Source organism: Cetorhinus maximus, chromosome 22 (genome assembly GCF_964194155.1).
Source record: "Cetorhinus maximus chromosome 22, sCetMax3.hap1.1, whole genome shotgun sequence".
Taxonomy (NCBI): Eukaryota; Metazoa; Chordata; class Chondrichthyes; order Lamniformes; family Cetorhinidae; genus Cetorhinus; species Cetorhinus maximus.
This window is the reverse complement of record NC_135900.1, coordinates 40177839-40201138: the sequence shown is the minus strand read 5'-3', so window position 1 is coordinate 40201138 and position 23300 is coordinate 40177839. Positions and strand designations below refer to the sequence as shown.

The 23300-nt window shown below is 42.6% G+C and overlaps 1 protein-coding gene across 1 annotated transcript in view; it reads left to right on the top strand.

Annotated features, from left to right (window-relative positions):
* The window catches only part of borcs5 (BLOC-1 related complex subunit 5), a 95251-nt gene that overhangs the window by 809 nt on the left and 71142 nt on the right, over window positions 1–23300 (top strand). The window contains exons 2-3 of the mRNA XM_078568144.1: window positions 9876–9963; window positions 12297–12443. Coding sequence (XP_078424270.1) covers window positions 9909–9963; window positions 12297–12443 — 202 coding nt within the window. The 5' untranslated portion in view covers window positions 9876–9908. The remainder of the gene's footprint in view (window positions 1–9875; window positions 9964–12296; window positions 12444–23300) is intronic.

The window sequence follows — 23300 nt, the reverse complement described above, 5'->3', positions numbered from 1 at the left end:
TCTAGTTGTCTAATAACATACAGTAGGACCATGTTATATGGAATGAGTCGGTCAAGACAAAGTTGCAAGCTGTATAGTAAAACGGAATTACCGTGAAAGATTGAAGGCACCTGAGTAGTCACCCATATCAGAGTTGCATTGCATCTGTTGCTGTTAATTGGATCATACAAAATGGTTTCACCCTTTAGTGTACACCAAATGATTTATATGTACTGGAAAAAAAGGAAGTGGTTGGAGGAAAAGAAAGTGCAACCTTTCCTTCCTGGACTCCTGCAGCCTTTGATATGATCAACCAGACCATCATTCTCCTGTGTTTTTTTCTCTGTTATTCCACTTTTAAGGGGTTGTCCTTGTTTGGTTCCATTCTTAACTATTGTAACCAGAGAATCTCCAACAATGGCTTCTCTTCTACTGCTGAACAAATATCTCCAGTGACCATAAGGATCTATCCTTGTTCCATTTCCCTTCTCAGCTACCTGCTGCTCCTTGATGACATCATCTGCAATCTTTGTTGACCCCAGCACTGTCGCTGTGTTGTCAGACTGCTTGATCAATATTACATTTTTGATGAATGCAATTTTCTCCTTTGGGAAGGCTGAAGTGATAGCCTCCAGCCCCAATCATAAATCCCATAGGTCGTCACTGATTCCACCATCTCCCAGGCCATTATTTCAGACTGAACCAGACTGTTCAGTTTCGACGTTGTTCTTGACCCTGAGCTGAGCTACTGAGGCCCACATCCTCTCCATCATAAAAATCATTTCCTCTAACACCGACTGTATCAGCAGATTTACAGCTAAAACTTGTGCCTTTGTCACCTTCAAAATCGATTATTCCAATACTCTCCTGGCTGGCCTCCCATCCTCCACCCTTCTGTCAAAACCTTCAATTTGAGATACTTGTCTTTGCCCCATCCTATTTCTGTAACCTCACCCCTGAACTCTGCAATCCTCTGAACTCTGACCTTCAGTGCAACCTCACCCCTGATCTTTTCCCCACCATTGACAGTTGTGCCTTTTAGTATGTGCTAGAATTTCTTCCCTTAAACCCCTCTGAATCTCTACCTCTCCTTGCTCCCTTCAGGCTCTCCTTAAAACCCACCTCTGTGACAACTTTTGGCCATCCCTTCTAATACCACCTCCTTTGGCTCTGTGTTCAATTTATTCTCTGATTATGCCTCTGTGAAGCATCTTGAAACAACAGAGCAACAGTTATAATTAGATAAAAGCAAAATACTGTGGATGCTGGAAATCTAGAACAAAAACAAAAATACCTGGAAAAACTCAGCAGGTCTGACAGCATCTGCGGAGAGGGATACAGTTGACGTTTCGAGTCTGTATGACCTTTCATCAGAACTAAAAAATATAGAAATGAGATGAAATATAAGCTGGTAGAGGGGGGTAGGAGGAACAAGTAGAGTTCGATTGGTGGCCAGTGATAGGTGGAGGCCAAGAAGAGACTGCCAAAGATGTCATAGACAAAAGGACAAAGGAGTGTTGACGGTGGTGATGCTATCTAAAGGATGTGCTAATGGGGACATCAAGGGTAGCAAGCAGGACAAGCTAGTGGCAGATGGCCCTAGTGGGGGTGGGCGGGGGGAAGGGATCGAAATGGACTAAAAGGTGGAGATGAAACAATAGATCGAAATAAATTTTAAAAATAGGTGGGAAAAGAAAAATATATTTGTAAAAAAATTATAAATTATTGGAAAAAGGTGGGTCAGAAAGGGGGTGGGGATGGAGGAGAGAGTTCATGATCTGAAATTGTTGAACTCAGTATTAAGTTGGAAGGCTGTAAAGTGCCTAGTTGGAAGATGAAGTGCTGTTCCTCCAGTTTGCGTTAGGCTTCACTGGAACATTGCAGCAGGCCAAGGAAGGACATGTGGGCATGAGAGCAGGGTGGTGTGTTGAAATGGCAAGCAACAGGGAGGTCTGGGTTATGCTTGGGACAGACCGAAGGTGTTCCGCAAAGTGGTCACCCAGTCTCCGTTTGGTCTCTCCAATGTAGAGGAGACCGCATTGGGAGCAGCGAACGCAGTAGACTAAATTGAGGGAAGTGCAAATGAAGTGCTGCTTCACTTGAAAGGACTGTTTGGGCCCTTGGACGGTGAGGAAGGGGGAAGTAAAGGGGCAGGTGTTGCACCTTCTGCGGTTGCATGGGAAGGTGCCGTGGGAGGGGGTTGAGCTGTAGGGGGTGATGAAGGAATGGACCAGGCTGTCCCGGAGGGAACAATCCCTGCGGAAAGCCGCCGGGGGGGTGAAGGGAAGATGTGTTTGGTGGTGGCATCATGCTGGAGTTGGTGGAAATGGCGGAGGATGATCCTTTGAACGCGGACGCTGTTGAGGTGATAAGTGAGGACAAGGAGGACCCTATCATGGTTCTGGGAGGGAGAGGAAGGTGTGAGGGCAGATGCGCGGGAGATGGGCCAGACACGGTTGAGGGCCCTGTCAACCACTGTGGGTGGACAATCAGTTATAATCAGATGGTTCAATCAGTAAAACTTGGCTTTGAGCAATAATACAAAATAATGAACACTTTACACTTACCCCACATCAGTGTGTTGTCTTGTTTGACTTAAACAAAATAACTTCTAATTATCCTTTTGCATCCAAACCTTCTGTGACCTCTCACATTTCACATTAAATTTTGTGCTTGCAGTGCAGCTCCTGGTATCTGTTGGCTAGGGCCAGTGCTTGTCAGTTGTTAATGGCCTATTAGTGACTATCCTCCGGGGGTTAGATTAGCAATGTGTTTGGGGAATCAGTGGAAACATGCATACCAGTAGAAGTTCAGGATCCGATTAACCCTTAATGGCAGACTTGGTAATCTGATATCTGAGTTTGGTACATCAGGAGTGCTAAAGGGCACTGTTCATGCTTGACCAGCACCCTGGTTGGTATCGGAATTTGAACGTGGGACTTTTCTCACTCAGTTCCAGATAATCCTGCAAGCCAGTGTCCTAACAGGTAAGATGGTCCTAGATAGACAGCAGCTGGAAACTTTACCAGTGCTCTGTGTTAGTAGACTGTATAACTTTACTTCAATATAGTCTAGCACTTGAGCTGCCTGGACTTGGCTGCGTGTTGCATGCCTCTGCAGAAAACTCACAGATGGGTGTCAATTTCTCAGCAGTTTGGGTTGGAGATTCCTAAATATTCCTAAAAATCCTAATGGATTTTTCACATTTGGCTGATCAAAAATAAATGTGGCGCATCTCCGCAGTCAGAAACCCCCTTGGGTTTGTCACTTGGGGTTTCTTTTTTGGTTTGTTTATTTAGTGGATGTTCAGGCAAGTTGTTGCGTTGTAATGAATTGGATACTTTACCAATAATGTATAAGAGTATCCGTCAAGGTAACTTAACAACTTGTGTATTATGTACTATAAGTTATGGTTTATATTGTAAACAGCCTCTTTTGAATCAATTATTTTAGCTGTACTTATTTCTGTGAAACAAATTGATAAATTTGATTGCATTCATTCTTTTAACAGGAGCTAATATAGGAACAGTAGGCATCTGTCCGCATAATTATGATTAAAACTTGAACCAATTGCCCAAGTAAGTATTGAGTAAAGTGAAAACCAAAATATTTTATTACAAATGCCGGGGTCTGACCCATCAAAAACAATTCTGTTTTGGTTCTATCATTAAATCACAAATTTTGTCGAATAATGAATGTTGCTCACGTGCTTTGTTTGCAAATACCTGTATTCAAACCTGAAATTGTCATGACTGCTAAATAGGGCTTCCTCCTCTCCCGGGAGTGTGTGTTTTCTAAGCATATTTTAAAAATCAAACTACAGGAAATGTATATTGAGTAGTCCAGAACTGACAACTCAGGTTGCAGAATGGTAGTGTGCTCTTTCTTAAGGTCAATGTGTACGTGTTGTCTTTACTGAACAAACAGTGCATAGTTACCAGCTTCATCTTAAAGGCCGAACCTTATGGTCAGTGACAAAGGAATGACTCTCATTGTTCATCTCTCTGACAGCTGCCCACAGAGTTTTCACAGGCTTTAGAGCAGAGTGTCCCTGATCCAGTATCTGTTTAGCATGGTACCCTCTACATGGGATCTGTGGCACTTGTAGGGCAAGTAACAGCTTGGCTCATCGATCAGATTGAACAATCCTTGCTGAGACTAAGTCTAAACCAGGAAGTCCAAAGGAGGGACTATAAATTAGATTCAAATATTGTACAAAAAGTGAAATAAAGATGGATAAATACAGATGGGGTTAAAAGAGAGATAAGAGACACAGAAAAATAAAATATATTTTGAAAAGCTCTAATACTAAAATTCTTTGGAGAGATTGAAACTCCACACTCGTAAAATCAAAATTTCAGAGCCAGAGAGGTTTATTTTGCAGCAACTTATCACTTACCCGCACACTTAGTTTTGAATGTACCGGCCCAAAACCTTTCAGACGTTTAGTGCAGAGCTTGTGGTTATGTACCACACATTCATGCCATTGCAGACATTTCAGTGCTGAGTCTATCAGCGAGGACTGTTATAGCACATCTTGTGGAGGAGCAGGGTTTCTCTGACAGCAGCTTCCTGACTGGTGTCAGCCCATGTGCAGATAAACACAGAGCTGCTGTCCAATTTACCCATTATAATGAAGAGGGCTTCACCATTATTCTTATTGCAAAATTCAGGCCATTGTCATTAGGGCACATTCCACAGGACATAAGCAATGCAACAAAATAGTTTCTCTGCAATGCTGAAGGTCTTGTATAAAACTAGACCAATTGTAACAAACTCAGATTGCTTTGGACAGGAGAATGCAGGATACCTGAACTGTAAACTTTATGTAAATATGATCTTCTGCAGTAGTTAGAACAGAAAATGCTGGAAATACACAGCAGGTCAGGCAACATCTGTGGAGGAAAGAACGGAGTTGACGTTTCAGGTCTGTGATTTTTTTTGTCAGAACATCAGATCATCTGCAGCAGTTCTAGTTTGGGGGCGTTGATTAAGTGAATGGTTGTAACATGGTGTCACAAGACAGGTGTCATGATGTTGCAATGCCGAGTGTCTTCAAACTGCTAAATCCATTGACATTAAACCCATGTTTTGAGTTACTAATATATTTCAGTTCTCCCAAACAAACTAAATGCAGGAGCAATGCACTGTTAGTTTGTTACATTTTAATTGCATCATTAAATCAGTGGGCTTGACCAATGAATATATTTAGCACAACTCTCTTTTTCTATTATTTTGACCATCATAAATGTTCATTTCACAACCAATTTCTTATATGATGCTTTGGCAAATGCTTTCCGAAAGTCTATATAACTTGCATCTACCGCTTCACCAATATTTTCCATTATTCTTTTAAATAATTCTGTCAGGTTAGTCGAGCGTGACCTATCCTTCAGAAACCTATATCGTCTATCACTAACCATTCCGTGCCCTTCTAAGTATTAATTTATCTTCTCTCAGATTATAGTCTCTAGTAATTCTCCTAATTTAACAGTAGATAGTGATCATGATCTCCCTTTTGAATAGTGCTGTAACATTCTGCCACCATGAAGCCCTTTGGCACAATCCTGATGGAAAATGATCATTTGTTCTTTTGCTGGTCCCTCACTAACTTCTTCTGGTATTCTAGGGTACATACCATCCTGTTTAGAAACCAATTTTTAGTGCCCGCAACCTTTTTATAAAAGAAAAATAATTTGCTTAGTGCAAATATATGTTGGTTACACATCCTGTTCTTCATCTGCGTGCTATTAAAGATATTATTTACTCTTTCTTATAAATACTCAGGCAAACTACATTTGAGGCAATTTTTCAATTTCCTTATCTGCCACAATAATCTCTCCGTATTGTTTGTTTTTGTCATAAAACAACATTGTTATTTCCCTTTATGTATGCTATTACTCTACATGATCCCTCTTAGCTCTCCTTACCACTTTTTGTTTGTAGTTTCCAATTATTTCTCACAATTCCCCTCTAATCTTAATTAACTTTAGCTTTATCATGTTCATTACCCCTTGTTTCAGCTATTGTTCACCCATGGAACCTCCTGAAATCTGTTACCATCCTCCTCATTGTTTATATATTTCCAAGTTTTGTGTCATCTGCAAACTTTGAAATTATGCCATGCATATCCAAGTCCAGAGATATAGATGTAGATGTGTATATACAGTATTACTTCTAATACTTTTCCATTCTAAGGCTAGACCCCTTCGTTAAATAATACTACACTGTCCCTTTTTGCTTTTCACAGAATCACAGAATTGTTATAGCACAGAAGGAGGCCATTTGGCCAATTGTGTTTGCGCTGGCTCTCCAAATGAGCAATGTGCGCAGTGCCATTCCCCACCTTCTCCTGTAACCCTGCCCATCTTCCTTTTTCGGCTATGTCTTTTCAGAATTTTATAACATGGGAGTTCCCAACCATACCTTGGGGAAAACATTACAATCAGAGGCCTTCAGCCTATAAGCCTATTTCTGTGTTGTACAGTGGAATACAGAACTTGTTTACATGTGGCACCTTGCAGGTGAAGCCCCAGTGTGCTGGGATGCAGTGTACTATAATGCTGATTTGTCTCTAGGATTTACAAGTGTTGTGTTGCAGACATCAGTTACTGTTCAGAGGCAGAACAAGCACACATCCATAATTTGCCTCCTAGTGGCCGGGTAATGAGCAGCATGGGGAAGCCTAGAATTTTTCTTCATCTATTTGCTCATGAGATGTGGGCAACGCTGGCTAGGTCAGCATTTACTGCCCATCCCTAATTACCCTTCAGAAGGTGGTGGTGAGCCACCTTCTCGAACCGCTGCAGTCCATGTGGTGTAGGTACACTCAGTATTGTGAGGAAGGGAATTCCACGATTTTGACCCAGCGACAGTGAAGGAATGGTAATATATTTCCAAGTCAGGATGGTGCGTGACTTAGAGGGAACTTGCAGGTAGTGATATTCCCATGTATCTGTTGCCCTTGACCTTCTAGGTGGCAGAAGTTGCGGGTTTGGAAGGTGCTGTCGAAGGAGCCTTGGTGAATTTCTGAAGTGCATCTTGTAGAAGTTATACACTGCTGCCACTGTGCATCAGTGTGGGGAGTGTGAAGTTGAAGGTGGCAGATGGGGTGTCAATCAAACGGACTACATTGTCCTGGACGGTGTCGAGCTTCTTAAGCATTGTAGGAGCTGCACTCATCCAGGCAAATGGAGAGTATTCCATCAATCTCCTAACTTGTGCCTTGTAGATGTTGTGCAGACTTTGGGGATTCAGGAAGTGAATTGTTGTCTGCAGAATTCCCAGCCTCTGACCTTCCCTTGTAGCCACAGTATTCATAAGGCTGGTCAGTTCAGTTTCTGGTCAATGGTAAACCCCAGGATGTTGATAGTAGGGGATTCAGCAATGGAAGTGCCATTGAATGTCAAGGGGAGATGGTTGGATTCGCTCTTGTTGGAGATGGTCATTGCCTAGCACTTGTGTGGAACAAATCTTATTTGCCACTTATCAGTCCAAGCCTGAATATTGTCCAGATCTTATTGCATATGGTATCTGAGGAGTTGCAAATGGTGCTGAACATTGTGCAATAATCAGCGAACACCACCCACGCCCGACCTTATGATGGATGCACGGTGATTGATGAAGCAGCTGAAGATGGTTAGGCCTAGGTCTCTACCCTGAGGAACTCCTACATGGTGTTTATCAACTGAGCCATTTGATCTCCAACAACCATAGCCACCTTCCTTTGTGCTAGGGATGACTCTAACCAGTGGAGAGTTTTCCCCGTTTCCCATTGACGTCAGTTTTATTATGGCTCCTTGATGTCACACTCAGTCAAATGCTGCCTTGATTTCAAGGACAGTCACCCTCACCTCGCCTCGAGTTCAGCTCTTTTTGTTTCAGCTCTGTTTGGATCAAGGCTGTAACGAAACCAGGAGCTGAGTGGCCCTGGCAGAACCCAAAATGAATGTCAGTGAACAGTTTATTGCTGAGTAAGTGCTGCTTGATAACACCTTCCATCACTTTGCTAATGATTGAGAGCAGACTGGGGTGGTAATTGGCTGGGTTGGATCTGTTAGATCCTGCTTTTTGTGGACAGGACATACCTGTGGAATTATCCACATTGCCAGCTAGATGCAAGTTTGTAGCTATACTGGAACAGCTTGGCTAGGCATGCAGCTAGCTCTGTAGCACAAATCTTCATTACTATTTCCAGAATGTTGTCAGGGCCCATAACCCTTGCAGTATCCACTGCCTTCTGCTGTTTCTTGATATCATGTGGAGTGAATTGAGTTGGCTGTAGACTGGTATCTTTGATGCTGAGGAGCTCAGCAGGAGGCTGAGATGGATCATCCACTCAGCACTTCTGGCTGAAGGTGGTTGCAAATGTTTCAGCCTTGTCTTTCGCTCTGACGTGCTGGGCTTCCCCCCAACATTGAGGATGGAGATATTTGTGGAACTTCATCTTCCAGCTAGTTGTTTAATTGTCCACTACCATTCATGACTGGATGTGGCAGGACTGTGGAGTTTAGGTCTAATCCATTGGTTGTGGGGATTATTTAGCTTTGTCCATGGCATGCAAGTATTCCTGTGTTAGAGCTTCACCAGGTTGACACCTCATTTTTAGGTATGCTTGGTGCTGCTCCTGGCCCTCCAGCACTCTTCTTTGAACCAGGGTTAATCCCCTGGCATGATGGTAATGGTGGAGCAGGGGATATGCTGGGCCATGAAGTTAGATTGTGGCTGAATGTAATTCTGTTGCTGCTGATGGCCCACAGTGCCCCATGGCTGGCCAGCTTAGTGTTGGGCCTGTTCGAAATATATCCCACTTAGCACGGTGGTAGTAATTAGCAGGAGGTTTCCTTGCCCATGTTTGACCTGACTACATGAGACTTCATGGTGTCTGGAGTCGATGTTAAGGACTCTCAGGGCAGCTCTCTCCCAACTGCATACCACTGTGCCGCCACCTCTGCTGGCTTTGTCCTGCCGGTGGGACAGGACAAACCTAGGGACGGTGATAATGGTTTCTGGGACATAGTCATACCCACTGAATCAAACCTTACAGACAATGTCAGAGCGTTGCTTGACTAGTCTGTGAGAGCTCTCCCAATTTTGGCACAAGCCCCCAGATGTTAATAAGGAGGACTTTGCAGGGTCAACAGGGCCGGATTTGCCATTGTCGTTTCCGGTGCCTATGTCAATGCCTTTTGATCAGTCCGGTTTCATTCCTTTTTTTTAGACTTTGTAGTAGTTTGATACAACTGAGTGGCTTGCTAGGTCATTTCAGAGGACATTTAAGAGTCAACCACATTGCTGTGGGTTTGGAGTCAGATGAGGATGGCAGATTTCCTTTCCTAAAAGGCATTAGTGAACCAGATGGATTTTTACAACAATCAACAATGGTTTCATGGTCTGAAACCATTACTTTCACCATTACTGAGACTAGCTTTTTAATCCAGATTTTATTAATTGAATTTGAATTACACCAGCTGCCATGTTGGGATTTGAACCCGTATTCCCAGAGCATTAGCTTGGGCATCTGGATTGCTAGTCTAGTGACATTGCCACTACACCACTGTCTCACCGAAATAACTATGGTTAAAAATGTTTAAAAGTTTTCACCGCATCTTTGATTAATTAGAAACATTTTTCTTTTTGGGTGTGTATATGAACTCGTTTTCTTTGTGGTGAGGGAAGTGTGTGGGGAAGGGGAGAGAGTGCAGAAAAAGTTCAGTCGATGGCACTCCTTAAAACGTTTTGACTAAGCTTTTGGTCACCTGACCTACTATCTACTTATGTGGCTCAGTGTCATTTTTTGTCTTATGCTCCTGAGAAATAACTTGAGAGCCGTTTTATTATGTTAAAGGTGCTGTACAAATAGAAGATCTTGTTGTAATTCTGTTTGGTTTGTACAGGGTTGAGGTATTCTGGAACCACATTTCAATACCATGGGAGCTGAACAGAGCACTTACGAGAATAAACAACCAGAATGTCACGTCTCGGGTAAGTAACTGTAAGCGCTGGGACATCATTGACATTCATTTCAGTTTCACCCAAGTGATTTCTTGTGCCCTGTCGAGCAGCAGTATTGGGCTAGCATTAAAGAAAGCTAGAGTTCAACTTCTGCAGTATTATAGATAGATACGCATGCATAAAGGTAAAATTTTTGTACCAATTGTAATATAGTTTTAGTAAAGGTACTCTGAATTGTTAGTACATTAGAATCAGCTTACAATAATTCATGTAGATAGGCCCCAATTTGAGCTCTATACCAAATAGATCGCCATGTCAGGTACTCCACAGCTGATTGATCAACTGCTGTGCCACTTCAGCGCTTCCCCTGCACTCAAACTGCTCCAGACCTTGGATAGAGGGAATAGCATAAACTATTTTTAAGGTGTGTTTTGGTTTAGATTCTCACAGATTCCCCGGTGCTGGTGTCTATTTCTGGGTGTTACTGCCTTTAGCTCTAAAGCTAGAGACTCATTGCAATCTAAACCAAGACAAGCAGTTAACAGTCTTTGAAAGGATCCACCTTGGGTGTGTGTTAAATTCGGGAGATGAGCAGGAATTACACAAGGACAAAAGCTGAATTATAAATAGCCAGCTACACTAAATCAGATGCTGATGAGTAGCTCAAAATTGGTCAGAGATTTGAAACATTTTCTGGCGACTAAATAGAAGAATTAGAACTATCACAAATGCTGGATTTCCACTTTCTTCAAAGGTTTTGTAGAAACATTATCTAGGGAATCCTTAATGAAATTGCCCTCAAATTTTCACTGCTGCTCTGAATCAATTACTGTTGTAAGAAGGACTGGAATGGTACAAACTTTTGAGTTCTTTAATGACCAACTCGATGAATACAATAATCAAAATGTGCTACATAACTACGTTTGTAGCCTTAGTGCTGCCCAATAGCCAATTCTGTTAACGGCAGGGCTTTTCATTTCTCCACTGAAGGGATTAAATAGGTCGTTTATGTTAAGTGATGTGATTTATGTTTGGAGGTAAGATTATTGGTAAATTGACTAAAAATGTGACTTTTGGGAAGCAGCATATGGGACAAGCTTTTGCTTTTGGATTCCATTGCTAACAGAAGTGAAATGTACCATAGGAATTTGTTTGAAAGCAAAATACTGCGGTTGCTGGAAATCTGAAATAAAAACAAAAAATGCTATAAAAACTCAGCAGTTCCTCTGTTTCTCTCTCCACAGACCCTGCCAGACCTGCTGGGTTTTTACAGCATTTTTTGTTCTTACAGGAATTTGTATTATATTTGCACCAATTCAAATATATGCTAGTATGGACCTCATGTAGTAAATGTCAAATTTGCTTTGTTTTCCCCAGTTATCCCACCACTTCAGTTTAAAAAAAAAAATGCTTACCAATATGAATACGTACAGAAGTCATGAAAAAGTCAGTTGTATTTTGTGATAACAATCTTGGTTTTGCTATATTTTTTCTGTTTTATTTTTGTTTCTTCCTGTTTTCCTGTCTCTCCTATTCCATTTCTTTCTCTTTTCCACGCGTGCTATTCTTTCCAAATCTGTTTCTTTAGTGTCCTGTCTCTCTCCTTTCTTTCCATTCACTGTTTCTTTCTGCTTATTCACTTAAGAGATGGTGGCGTAGTGGTAATATCACTGGACTAGTAATCTAGAGGCCTTGGAGACAGCAAGGAAGCTAATGGAGTTTGAATTCAATTAATTAATTAATAAACATTTGGAATTGAAAGCTAGTCTCAGTCATGGTGCTCCCAAACTGTCGTCGTTTGTTGTAAAAACCCATTTGGTTCGCTAGTGTCCTTTAGGGAAGCAAATCTGTCGCCCTTACCTGGTCTGGCCTACATGTGACTCCGGACGCACAGCAATGTGGTTGACTCTTAAATGCCCTCTGAAATGACCTAGCAAGCCACTCAACAATTAGGGATGGGCAACAGATGCTGACCTTGTCAGTGACACCCACATCCCATGAAACAATAAAGAAAACAAAATATGTTTCTATTTTTCCACTTTCACTTCTCTCTGTCCATTTATTTTTCTTTTAGGATTCATTTTGTTTCTTTCTCCTTACTTATGTTTTTGTTTCCCTTTTACTTTTTTTTTCTCTTTTATATTGCCTATCTTTCTGCTCTTCACTTTTCCCTTTTCCTCTTATTGCAGTCACCTCTCTGCCATGAGCAGGCTGTAGCTTCAATGACCATTGAGCTTGTGGCTTCATAATAAGATATTTGTTGAGTATGCTGCCATATTAATTCTCATTGGCTACTTGTGTATGTACCTTTTATAGATCAAAATCTATGTTAGTTTTTGTGTCCCTTTTTCTTTCTTCTTCAGCAACAAATTCTCCAGCGAAGCAAAGAGCTAAGATGGATGACATCGTCGTTGTTGCGACAGGAACGCAGCAACCTGCTCGAACCACGTGGAATGATCCAGATGTTATTAAGCTGCATGAAATTCCTACTTTCCAACCTCTGCTCAAAGGTAATACTTAGTTTCCATTCAGCTTTTTTAGTACTTGGCCTGTAGGTATTATCTAACTACAGTTAAATATCATTTGCTTTCATTCATTACATCTATGACCACGAAGACATCACAAGTGCCCATCTAATCTCAATATTGGTTTCTCTTCTTTACCTTTTTATTTTCCAAAATAAATCTTTGTCCACTCCTTAAGCAAATGTAATTGCTTCAGACATTTTTATTGATAACAGTTGCCTTTTGGTTTTGCCCGCAGTGAGCCAGATTATGCCATTGCAGAGGTTGAGGCTGGAGTACACATCTCCACTGAGATGATTTGGAACAAAGTTTGTAAGATATCTCTCTTGCAGATTGTGAAGTTAATATTTTAATGGGCTCCTGGAAGATAATTGTTTTCTTTCCCCATTGCAAGTAGACAGATGATACATTTATTTCTACAGTCAGGTAAATAAATCTCCATGTTTCACAAGGAGGGAGTAGCTGTTAATTCAGAACATCATATGGGTACTCTGTCCCATTTGTTTATGGTGTGGGCTTCCATATTGAGGGCTACGAAATATAATGCTTAAGAGTAGATTGAACTTGTATCTTCTTTGCCTAAAATCTGTGCGATAATATTACTAAAATGTTCCGCTTTACTAAAGATATTCAAATTCAGAACTTCTATTCCCTGCAAATGTGAATGATGGTACAATTATTCCATAATTTGCCATCGTATTGAATGTGTTTATTTTTGTTGATTACTTGTATGTTTCCAATCATTGAGGGGGTCTGGAACAATGGGACACAGATATAAAACTAAATGATGATATCCATGTCAGAAATCAGGATTTTTTGATTTTAGAGAGAGCTATGAGCTTGTGTAACAGGGGTTACTGAATTTTAAACTTTGTTCTTAAGAAGTGGGCACTGTGGGCAAGGCTGCCTTTATTGCTCATCCTTCATTGCCCTGAGGTGATGGTGGACCTTCTCCTTGAATAGCTGATCCTTGTGGTGATGGTGCTTCCGTAATGGTGTTAGGTGGGGAATTCCAGGATTCTTGCCCAGTGATGATGAAGGTTGTGTATCTAAGTTTAGGTTTGTGTGTCTCTTGGCAGTAATGATGTTCCCACAACATTGCTGCTTTTGTTTTTCTTGGTGGTAGAAGTTACTTGATGAGAGCAACTGTGAGCTTTTGTAATGCATCTGTAAATTGTACATGTAGCTGTAAACTGTCCTGTCCCGGATGTTATTCTTAAGTGCTTCTGTGGCTGTGCCCACTCAGGTGAGTTTGGAGTATTCTGTCATGCTCTTGATTTGAAGATGATGGAAAGACTTTTATGGGTCAGTAGATGAGCTACTTGTCCAAGGGTACCCAGCCCTCTTGCTTAGTCTTGTAACAGTGTTGCTGTGGTTAGCTTGGTTTAACTTCCAGTCAATAATGACTCCTAGAATGTTGATGGTGAAGGATTTCATGCTAGTGGTGCCATTAAGATCAAGAGAAGATGCATGGGGTTTCTCTTATTTGTGATGGTCATTACCTGGAACTTGCATGATGTGAATGTTACCTGCCATTTGTCAGCCCCAGTTTTGATATCCAAGACCTATTGTAGGCTTTCATGGGCTGCTACAGTCAAGCAAAGGCCCTGTCAACATTTAAAAATAGATTGGATATGGGGTGAAGGGATATGAGATTAGTGTGAGATTAGGAATGTTTGTGTGGAGGACAAACAAACAATGACTAATTGGGCTGAAAGACCTATTTCCGTGGATGAATTTCCATGTCATAAAAATAAAAGAATTATAATTGCTATAAGGATTTACGTTACAAAATATAAATAAGAGTTGAGCATTGACAACATTTCAAAGGTGGATCTATGCTAATAAATTACAGGATCCTGTGATTTATGAACCAAGGTTGCAAAACTCTTAACCAGGGGGTCTCACTTTCCTCTAAGGCCTGGACCCTGTACTAAGTATCAATGACATGAAACAAACTATGGGTACAATTTCCACTTTATGTGGAAAACCTTTATTAACCTAATAAGCAATAGTATATACTTACAACACCAGTTGGTTAGTAAGCCCTGCATGCCGGAACTCATTCCTGGGTGGTCGGTCCACTGAACAAATTCTTCCGTATGACTTCCTGTGACTGACCAAGTCATGCTTCCCTGGCTATAGCCTTATACCCCTTTCTAACCCTGGTCCCTTGACATATGAAGTAATACCTCGAATTCGGTCATCCAAGTGGATGTCAGTACCTTACCAATCCCGCCATGCCGATGCGAGACCACCTGCATGTGGTCATTTCCTGCTGTCATTAGGGGGGGTGTCTCCAGGTCCATACCAGCAATCTCCATTTTGATGAGGCATGAAGAAAGCCATTTATACATATTGGGAGAGGCCATTGTCTCTGAGAGTTGTTGTCGACAGAATGTCTGGGTCACCACCTTAATGACCTGTCCTGACGCATGTGTGTGTCTGTTCAGTTGAACTGTCTTTATTTTCAAGAAGTCTAATAAGAGCCCTAGTGATGATGTCTTTTGGTCAGAGTTCTTGTCCTTTTATCTCAATGACCTCCTTACTCCTACAACCCAGTGAGCTCCACACACTGGCCCACACTACAACTCAGTTACATTTTGCTTACAAACAAATACAAGGAATATTAAAAACGCCTTACAGCATTACAGAAATATAGGAGATCTCAAAATGCCTTACAGCATCCACCCTTAAGTGCGTAATTTTGCCTCCGAACATTACTACACTTATGAACCTAATCCATTCACCTTGTTGCGTCGCTTTGGTAATATTCACCTGTCCATGAGCACAAACGTTCAACAATACCCACACACCTAGTATTAACAGGTCAAGCTGGGGTGAAACAAAACGTTCCATCCTGGCTAAAAGAGATCACATCCTCGTACTGATATTCCCAGTGTGTCCCAGTAACACAATATTCTCCCTTTCATTAATATGCTGCATGTGTCAGGAACTTTTTCCCCGAGTCACCATAACCGTGGAGTTGGGCCCTTCATGATCCCAAGTGAACCCCCGCAGGTTGATGCTGTATTTTCAGTTACATCATATGAGCAAACAAAAGTTTGCCCTTTCCAAGCACACCCAGACAAATCCAGGGCTACCATCTACTCGTGCCATGGGCCGAGGGTATTGGTCATAATGTGACACATGGCCACGATCCTCTGTTTTCAACTCTATAAAGATGATTAGGCTTCTCCCCTTCCTTTAGGACAGGATAAGACAAAACCTACCCTAGCGAGCCCATGGTACTGTTCGCCAGATGGCACTCATGTTTCACCGGGTATACCTGCATGAGTCCTCTGATTGTACAGACATCAGTGGTCAGTTGGTAAGGTGATACAGCCCTAAGATGTTTATCAGTAATCCGGGGGGCAACCTCCTTCCACAATACTCTGGAGGTTCTCTCAGGCCTCTTCCACCAGCCAGAAACCATACATTGTGCAAACATCATTTTCAGTAGCCTCCACAGAAGCATTTTTATCCTCTCTTATAATGTCATTCATGCGGTGGGCATGCTTTTCCAAATCCCCCATCACATCTTGCAAATGAACGATTATATTCAATCTTCATCTAATTCGTTCTGTCCCACATCATTCATCCCATTAATATTTTCCTTAACCTACTTCTAACCCTATTTACTGCTTTGTCTAAATTAGCTAAATCTAATCCTAACAGCACTGTGAGTATCCCTACACCACATGGACTGCAGCGGTTCAAGAAGGCAGCTCACCACCACCTTCTCAAAGGCAGCTAGGGTTGGGCAATAAAGGGTGGTCCAGCCAGCAAAGCCCACATCCCATGAATGAATAAAGAAAAACTATTTATGATTGATGTCCCAGTGTTAAATATAGTCGCAACATGATTAATCGAACCACATAGTACCCGCCCATGAGAGTGAGATTTTTTTTGATTCCCGGAATCCTTACACAGACTAGTGCGTTCATCCTCATGAATTGCTGTGCAGGTTTGTTCCCAGAATTCCCTCAAGACTTGATGCAGCATTCGATTCTGCAAAGCTTGGGTGTTATACTTACACCATGAGGGTCCCATATCTGCTAAATTAATCATCTCCAGCACTACCTCATGATGCATATCGTGATATAGTACCATTTGTGTGGGAATAACAACCAGTCAGCTCTCTGGGCCTGGAGTTTGTCTGGGCAATTGCATTACTGTTTGTGGTAGGGGTAAGGCCTGGAGCTTCCTAGGCAGTGTTACCGGGATTTTTAAAAATTGATTTATGGGATGTGGGTGTTGCTGACTAGGCCAGCATTTATTGCCCACCCCTGATTGCCCTTGAGAAGGCGGTAGTGAGCTGCCTTCTTGAACCACTGCACCATGTGGTGTAGGTACACCCACAGTGTTGTGAGGAAGGGAGTTCCAAGATTTGGACCCAGCGACAGTGAGGGAACGGCGATATATTTCCAAGTCAGGATGGTGAGTGGCTTGGGGGGGAATTTCCAGGTGATGGTGTTCCCATGTGTCTGCTGCCCTTACCTTCTAGAAGGTTGCAGTCATTGATTTGGAAGGTGCTGCCTAAGGAGCCTTAGTGAGTTTCTGCAGTGCATCTTGTAGATGATACACACTGCTGCCACTGTTCATTGGTGGTGGAGGGAGTGAATGTCTGTGGAAGGGATGCCAATCAAGTGGGCTGCTTTGTCCTTGATGGTGTCAAACTTCTTGAGTGTTGTTGGAGCTGCACTCAACCAGGCAAGTGGAATTATCCCATCACACTCCTGACTTTTGCCACAGTATTTATATGGATGCTCCAGTTCAGTTTCTGGTCAATGGTAACCCCCAGGATGTTGATGGTGGGGGATTCAGTGATGGTAATGCCATTGAATGTCAAGGGCCAATGGTTAGATTCTCTCTTGTTGGAGATGATCATTGCCTGGCACTTGTGTGGCACGAATGTTACTTGCCCCTTGTCAGCCCAATCCTGAATATTGTCCAGGTCTTGCTGCATTTGGACTTGGACTGCTTCAGCATCTGAGGAATCACGAATGGTGCTGGACATTGTGCAATCATCAACAAACATCACACTTCTGACCTTATGGAAGGAAGGTCATTGACTAAGCAGCTGAAGATGGTTGAGCCTAACACTCTACCCTGAGCGACTCCTGCAGTGATGTCCTGGAGCTGAGATGATTGACCTTCAACAACCACAGCCATCTTCCTTTATACTAGGTATGACTCCAATGAGCGGAGACTTTTCCCCCCATTCCCATTGACTGCAGTTTTACTAGTGCTCCTTGATGCCACACTTGGTCGAATGCTGCCTTGATGTCAAGGGCAGTCCCTCTCACCTCACCTCTGGAGTTCAGCTCTTTTGTCCATGTTTGAACCGAAGCTGTAATGAGGTCAGAAGCTGAGTGACCCTGGAGGAACCCAAGCTGACCGTCATTGAGCAGGTTATTGCTTAGCAAGTGCCGCGTGTTAGCACTGTTGATGACCCCTTCCATCACTTTACTGATGATAGAGAGTAGACTTCTGGGGCAGTTAGTTGGCTGGGTTGGATTTGTCCTGCTTTTTGTGTACAAGATACACCTGGGCAATTTTTCACATTGTCGGGTAGATGCCAATATTGTAGCTGTACTGGAACAGCTTGGCTAGGGGTATGGCAAGTTCTGGAGTACAAGTCTTCAGTACTATTGCCGGAATATTACCAGAGCCCAAAGCCTTTGCAGTATCCAGTATCTTCAGCCACTGAATATACCACGTGAAGTGAATCGAATTGGCTGAAGACTGGCATCTGTGATGCAAGGGGCGTCCAGAGGAGGTTGCGATGGATCATCCACTCGGCACTTCTGGCTGAAGATTATTGCAAATACTTCAGCCTTATCGTTTGCACTGATGCTCTCCATCATTGAGAGTTCGGGATATTTGTGGAGCCTCCTCCTCCAGTGAGTCGTTTAATTGTCCACCACCATTCATGACTGGATGTGGCAGGACTGCAGAGTTTAGATTTGATCCATTTGTTGTGGAATCGCTTAGCTCTGTCTATCATTTGCTGCTTATGCTGTTTGGCATGCAAGTAGTCCTGTGTTATAGCTTCACCAGGTTGACACTTCATTGTTAGGTATGCATGGTGCTGCTCCTGGTATGCCCTCCTGCACTCATTGAACCAGAGTTGATCCCCTGGCTTGGTGGTAATGGTGGATTGGGGGATATGCCGAGCCATGAGGTTACAGATTGTGTTTGAGTACAATTCTGCTGCTGTCGACGGCCCACAGCACCTCATGGATGCCCAGCCTTGAGTTACAAGATTTGTTTGAAATTTATCCCATTTAGCACGGTGGTGGTACCACACAACACGATGGAGGGTACCCTCAATGTGAAGGCGGGACTTTGTCTCCACAAGGATTGTGCAGTGCTTACTCCTACCGATACTGTCATGGAAAATGCATCTGCGGCAGGCAGTTTGGTGAGGATGAGGTCAAGTATATTGTTCCCCCACTATCTGCTGCAGACCCAGTCTAGCAGCTATGTCCTTTAGAACTCAGCCACCTCAGTCTGTGGTGGTGCTACTGAGCCACTCTTGATGATGAACATTGAAGTTCCCACCCAGAGTACATTCTGCCACCCTCAGTGCTTCCTCCAAATGGTGTTCAACATGGAGGAGCACTGATTCATCAGCTGCTTACGTGGTAATCAGCAGGAGGTTTCATTGCCCATGATTGACCTGATGCCATTAGACTTCTTGGGGTCCGTGATTCGATGTTGAAGACTCCCAGGGTGACTCCCAGGGCAACTCCCTCCCAAGTGTATACCACTGTGCCGCCATCTCTGCTGGGTCTACCCTGCCGGCGGAACAGGACATACCCACAGATGATGTTGATGGTGTCTGGAATATGATCTGCAAGGTATGATTCTGTGAGTATGACTGTGTCAGGCCATTGCTTGACTAGTCTGTGAGACAGCTCTCCCAATTTTGGCTCAAGCCCACAGATGTCAGTAAGGAGGACTTTGCAGGGTCAACAGGACTGGGTTTACAGTTGTCATTTCCGGTGCCTAGGTTGATGCTGAGTAGTCCTTTTTATTGACTTTTTAGCAGTTTGATACAACTGAGTGGCTTGCTATATTTCACCACATTTCTACTTCCCGTTAGCTCTGAAGTAGAGTCATACGGACTCAAAACGTTAACTCTGTCTTTCTCTCCACAGATACTGTCAGACCTGCTGAGTTTTTCCAGCATTTTTTGTTTTTGTTTCAGATTTCCAGCATCTGCAGTATTTTACCTTTATCTGAGTGGCTTGCTAGGTCATTTCAGAGAGCATTTAAGAGTCAGCCACGTTACTGAGGATCTGGAGTCACATGTAGGCCAAACCAGGTGAGGACGGCAGATTTCTTTCCCTAAAGTATATTAGTGAACCAGATGGGTTTTTATAACAATCGACAATGGCCATCATTAGACTTTTGATTCCAGATTTTTATTGAATTCAAATTCCACCATCTGGTGGAATAGCTGGTTCAATCGCTGGTTCAATCCTCAGGTTCAACTGCCTGGTTTCAATTTCAAACAATGCTTGGCAGTTAACTGTCAACCACCATTATCTGGTGCATTTTCCATAGCAACACCTCTACCAATCAGAGTCCATTTGTCAACCAATCAGCATTGCCTTCTCATAGAGTATAAAGTTGTTGCTTCCGCTGACATTGGTATTCTTTCGATTGTCCTGATGAGTGCAAGACGAAAAGCTTTGGCAAAATGACTTTTTTCAGCAATAATTGAGCTTCCTTGCTGATTTTCTTTGTACTTCCCTGCTCCTCCCTCTGGGGCTACCAGACCAGCTTACTACTGCTTTTCCTTCTACCATCCTGCTCCTCTCTCTGGTGATAGCTCTAGAGGGCTAATTCCTCCAGATCCTCCCTATCTTATTCATCTTACCTGCAGAGAGATCTCACAGGTGGTAGTGGGTTTTCACTTGCATATTTACACCATCACCACCGTTATTATCATCATCACCCCCCGTTGTGAAATTTTAGGGGGCCCCTCACAATCCCCGCTATTGGCATGATTTGATCCACCGTGCACATAACAGTTTCCTGTCGGTGAGGTGCCTTGGTTTGGGATGTTGCTAACTTCATCTGGTTAATGCGGAACCATTTTACCCGCTTGGACAACTGTATCACATACACCATAGGGCTAGCCTTGTCCACTATGCTACGGGGTTCTTTGTACAGGGGTCCAAACACATCCACCCTCACACAGTTTCCCACCATCACCTGGTCAACCTATGTACTATTCTTGCTGCTTTGAAAGAGCGTGGGACAAGAGCCCTTTTATAGACTAGTGATGTCTTCACCAGTCCCCCCCCCCCTCCTTTCTAAAAATGAGCAGAACAAAGATGTTGCCATATGTGGTCGCTAGAGTTTGAACTGGTTTATTTTCAACAAAAAAAACCTGAATCTCTCCCTTTAGACATTTTTTTTGGTTTCTTGTGATATATTTTTTTCCCACAACTTTGTCAGATTTCTGAACATTGTGCTCAGTACTTTAATTCACTCTTTCAATTGTTTCAAAATTCCACGCTCTCTCTCTTTCTCTCCAAGTCTCTCTCTTTTTTGAAATCAATAAACAAATGCATCCTACGAATACCGACAAACCAGTTCAACTTGTTTTATTCTGAACAAAGAAAAGCTTTTAAAAATTTTACCGAATTCCTTTTCCCAACTATTTCAGAGCAAGAATTACACCCCCCCCTCGAAAAAAACTTAGAACTTTTGTAAAAAGTCTCTAACTCGAATTCCAATTTACACCATCAAACATTAAAAACTACCGTGTCCTCACGTGTGCATTCATATCCAGATTAAAATTCACACACGTTTATCAAAATGCCCCGGAATCATGGTTCTGGCCAGTAACCATAAATCCAGGTTCATAACTTGAAAAATTTGTTAGTAACTATACTTCCCTTTTATTAGCTTTGAAATTACTACTACTGAAACTACTACAAAATCACAATTTTCGGAAGGAAAACACTAAAGCTTGAAGCACGCAAACATCATCTGTGCAAAAAAAAAATCCGTTTATTACATACACAAGCAGAGAAAAATATCACTTGCTTTATTACATTACTTCTTTAAACTTCTGAAGTGCCTGTAATTAAAAGTTGAAACAAAGTTAGTTCCCAAGAAAAAACTTAACATATTTAGCCCAAAACAAAAGGAAGCCTTTTGCACAAGAACAGTGCAATCAGTACTTTGTCTTTGCAGCTTATAAACTCTCAGACAGCAATCTCTGCAGTCATAGCCTCTTAAAAAGACAGAACACTACAACTTAGTATACATTTCTCTGCCACTCTTCTTTTATCTTGGAGAGATGTAATAAATCCTAACACTAATTGCTTCCTGTGGACCTACAACTTAACTTTACATAATATTAAATTGACACAGGCACACTCAGTAATCGTATCCACACTTTCATATTTCCATGCACCCTAGAAATCTAAACTATGAGTTATGAACTCGAGTGCTAAGGAGCACATTAAAGCTTGCACACACATTATTATCAGAAGCTTCCTTTGCATTCTCTATTCTTGCAACATTTGTCTTAATATCTTAAAAACTTAAGGTAGAACTCAAAATAGAAGCAAGCAAGTTAAATTACGTCAGTGGTTTCAATTCCCCTTTCCTTCAACTGCTTTTAGTTTTTTAGAAACAGTAACCCCGACCCCCTTTTCCTTTCCCCTTTCCCTATCCTGACTGGCTGCTGGGGGCAGGTATCCCGCTTCACAGGTGGGGGATGGAACTCGTCCTATTCGTCCTCACCATCTGGGGGTGGCCTCACTGAACATACTATACCCCTCTGCACTTGCATCTGATACTGACTGTTAACACACTGACTCTCAAGAGACTGAGTTAACCACTGTTCCATTTTCAGCTCCAATCTTTCACTGCCCTGTTTCATTAACCCCTTCACAACCGCCTCACAATCACAAAGCTTATCTCTCTCCTCCAGCTCCTGCCTAGGTTTTACTGCCTCAGCCTCATATCTCCTACTTTGCTGCTGATATGCCATCAGCAAAACTGCTGCTCCCAAGGCTCGCTTAAAAGGGGACCCCTGTGCCAATGTGCAGCCCTGTCTGCCAGTTCATTTGACTCCAGGATAACCTGTACCCACCTCTGTTTTAGAGGCAATCTCCCTACCACTCATTTTGTGACAAACCCATCCAAAGTTTGTTTTATCATTACTTTTCGGGGTCGCCATAAATCTGTGAGACTCTTAAACAGGTGGTCTCACTTTCCTGTAGGGTCCAGAGCCCATACTAAGTATCAATGACATGAAACAAACTTTGGACACAATTTCCACTTTTTGTGGAAAACCTTTATTAACCCACTAAGCAATAGTATATACTTACAACACCAGTTGCTTAGTACGACCCGTGTGCTGGACCTCATTCTCGGGTGGTCAACCTACTGAACCAGTTCTTCTGCACGACTTCCTGTGACTGACCAAGTCATGCTTCCCCGACTGCAGCAGCGATGTCCTGGTGGGCTATGGCCTTATACCCCTTTACAACCTTGGTCCCTTGACATATAAGATAATACCTTGAACCAGGTCATCCGATTGGATTTCAGTGCCTTATCAATCCCACATCGTGCCTATGCAAGACCACCTGTATGTGGTCATTTCCTGCTGTCATTAAGGGGGCGCTTCCAGGTCCATACCAGCAATCTGCATCTTGATGAGGCATGAAGAAAGCGATTTACACATATTGAGAGAGGCCATTGTCTATGAGAGTTGTTGTCGACAGAATGTCTGGGTCACCACCTTAATGACCTGCCCTGATGACATGCACATGCGTGCACAGGTGTGTGCGCGTGCGTAAGTATGTT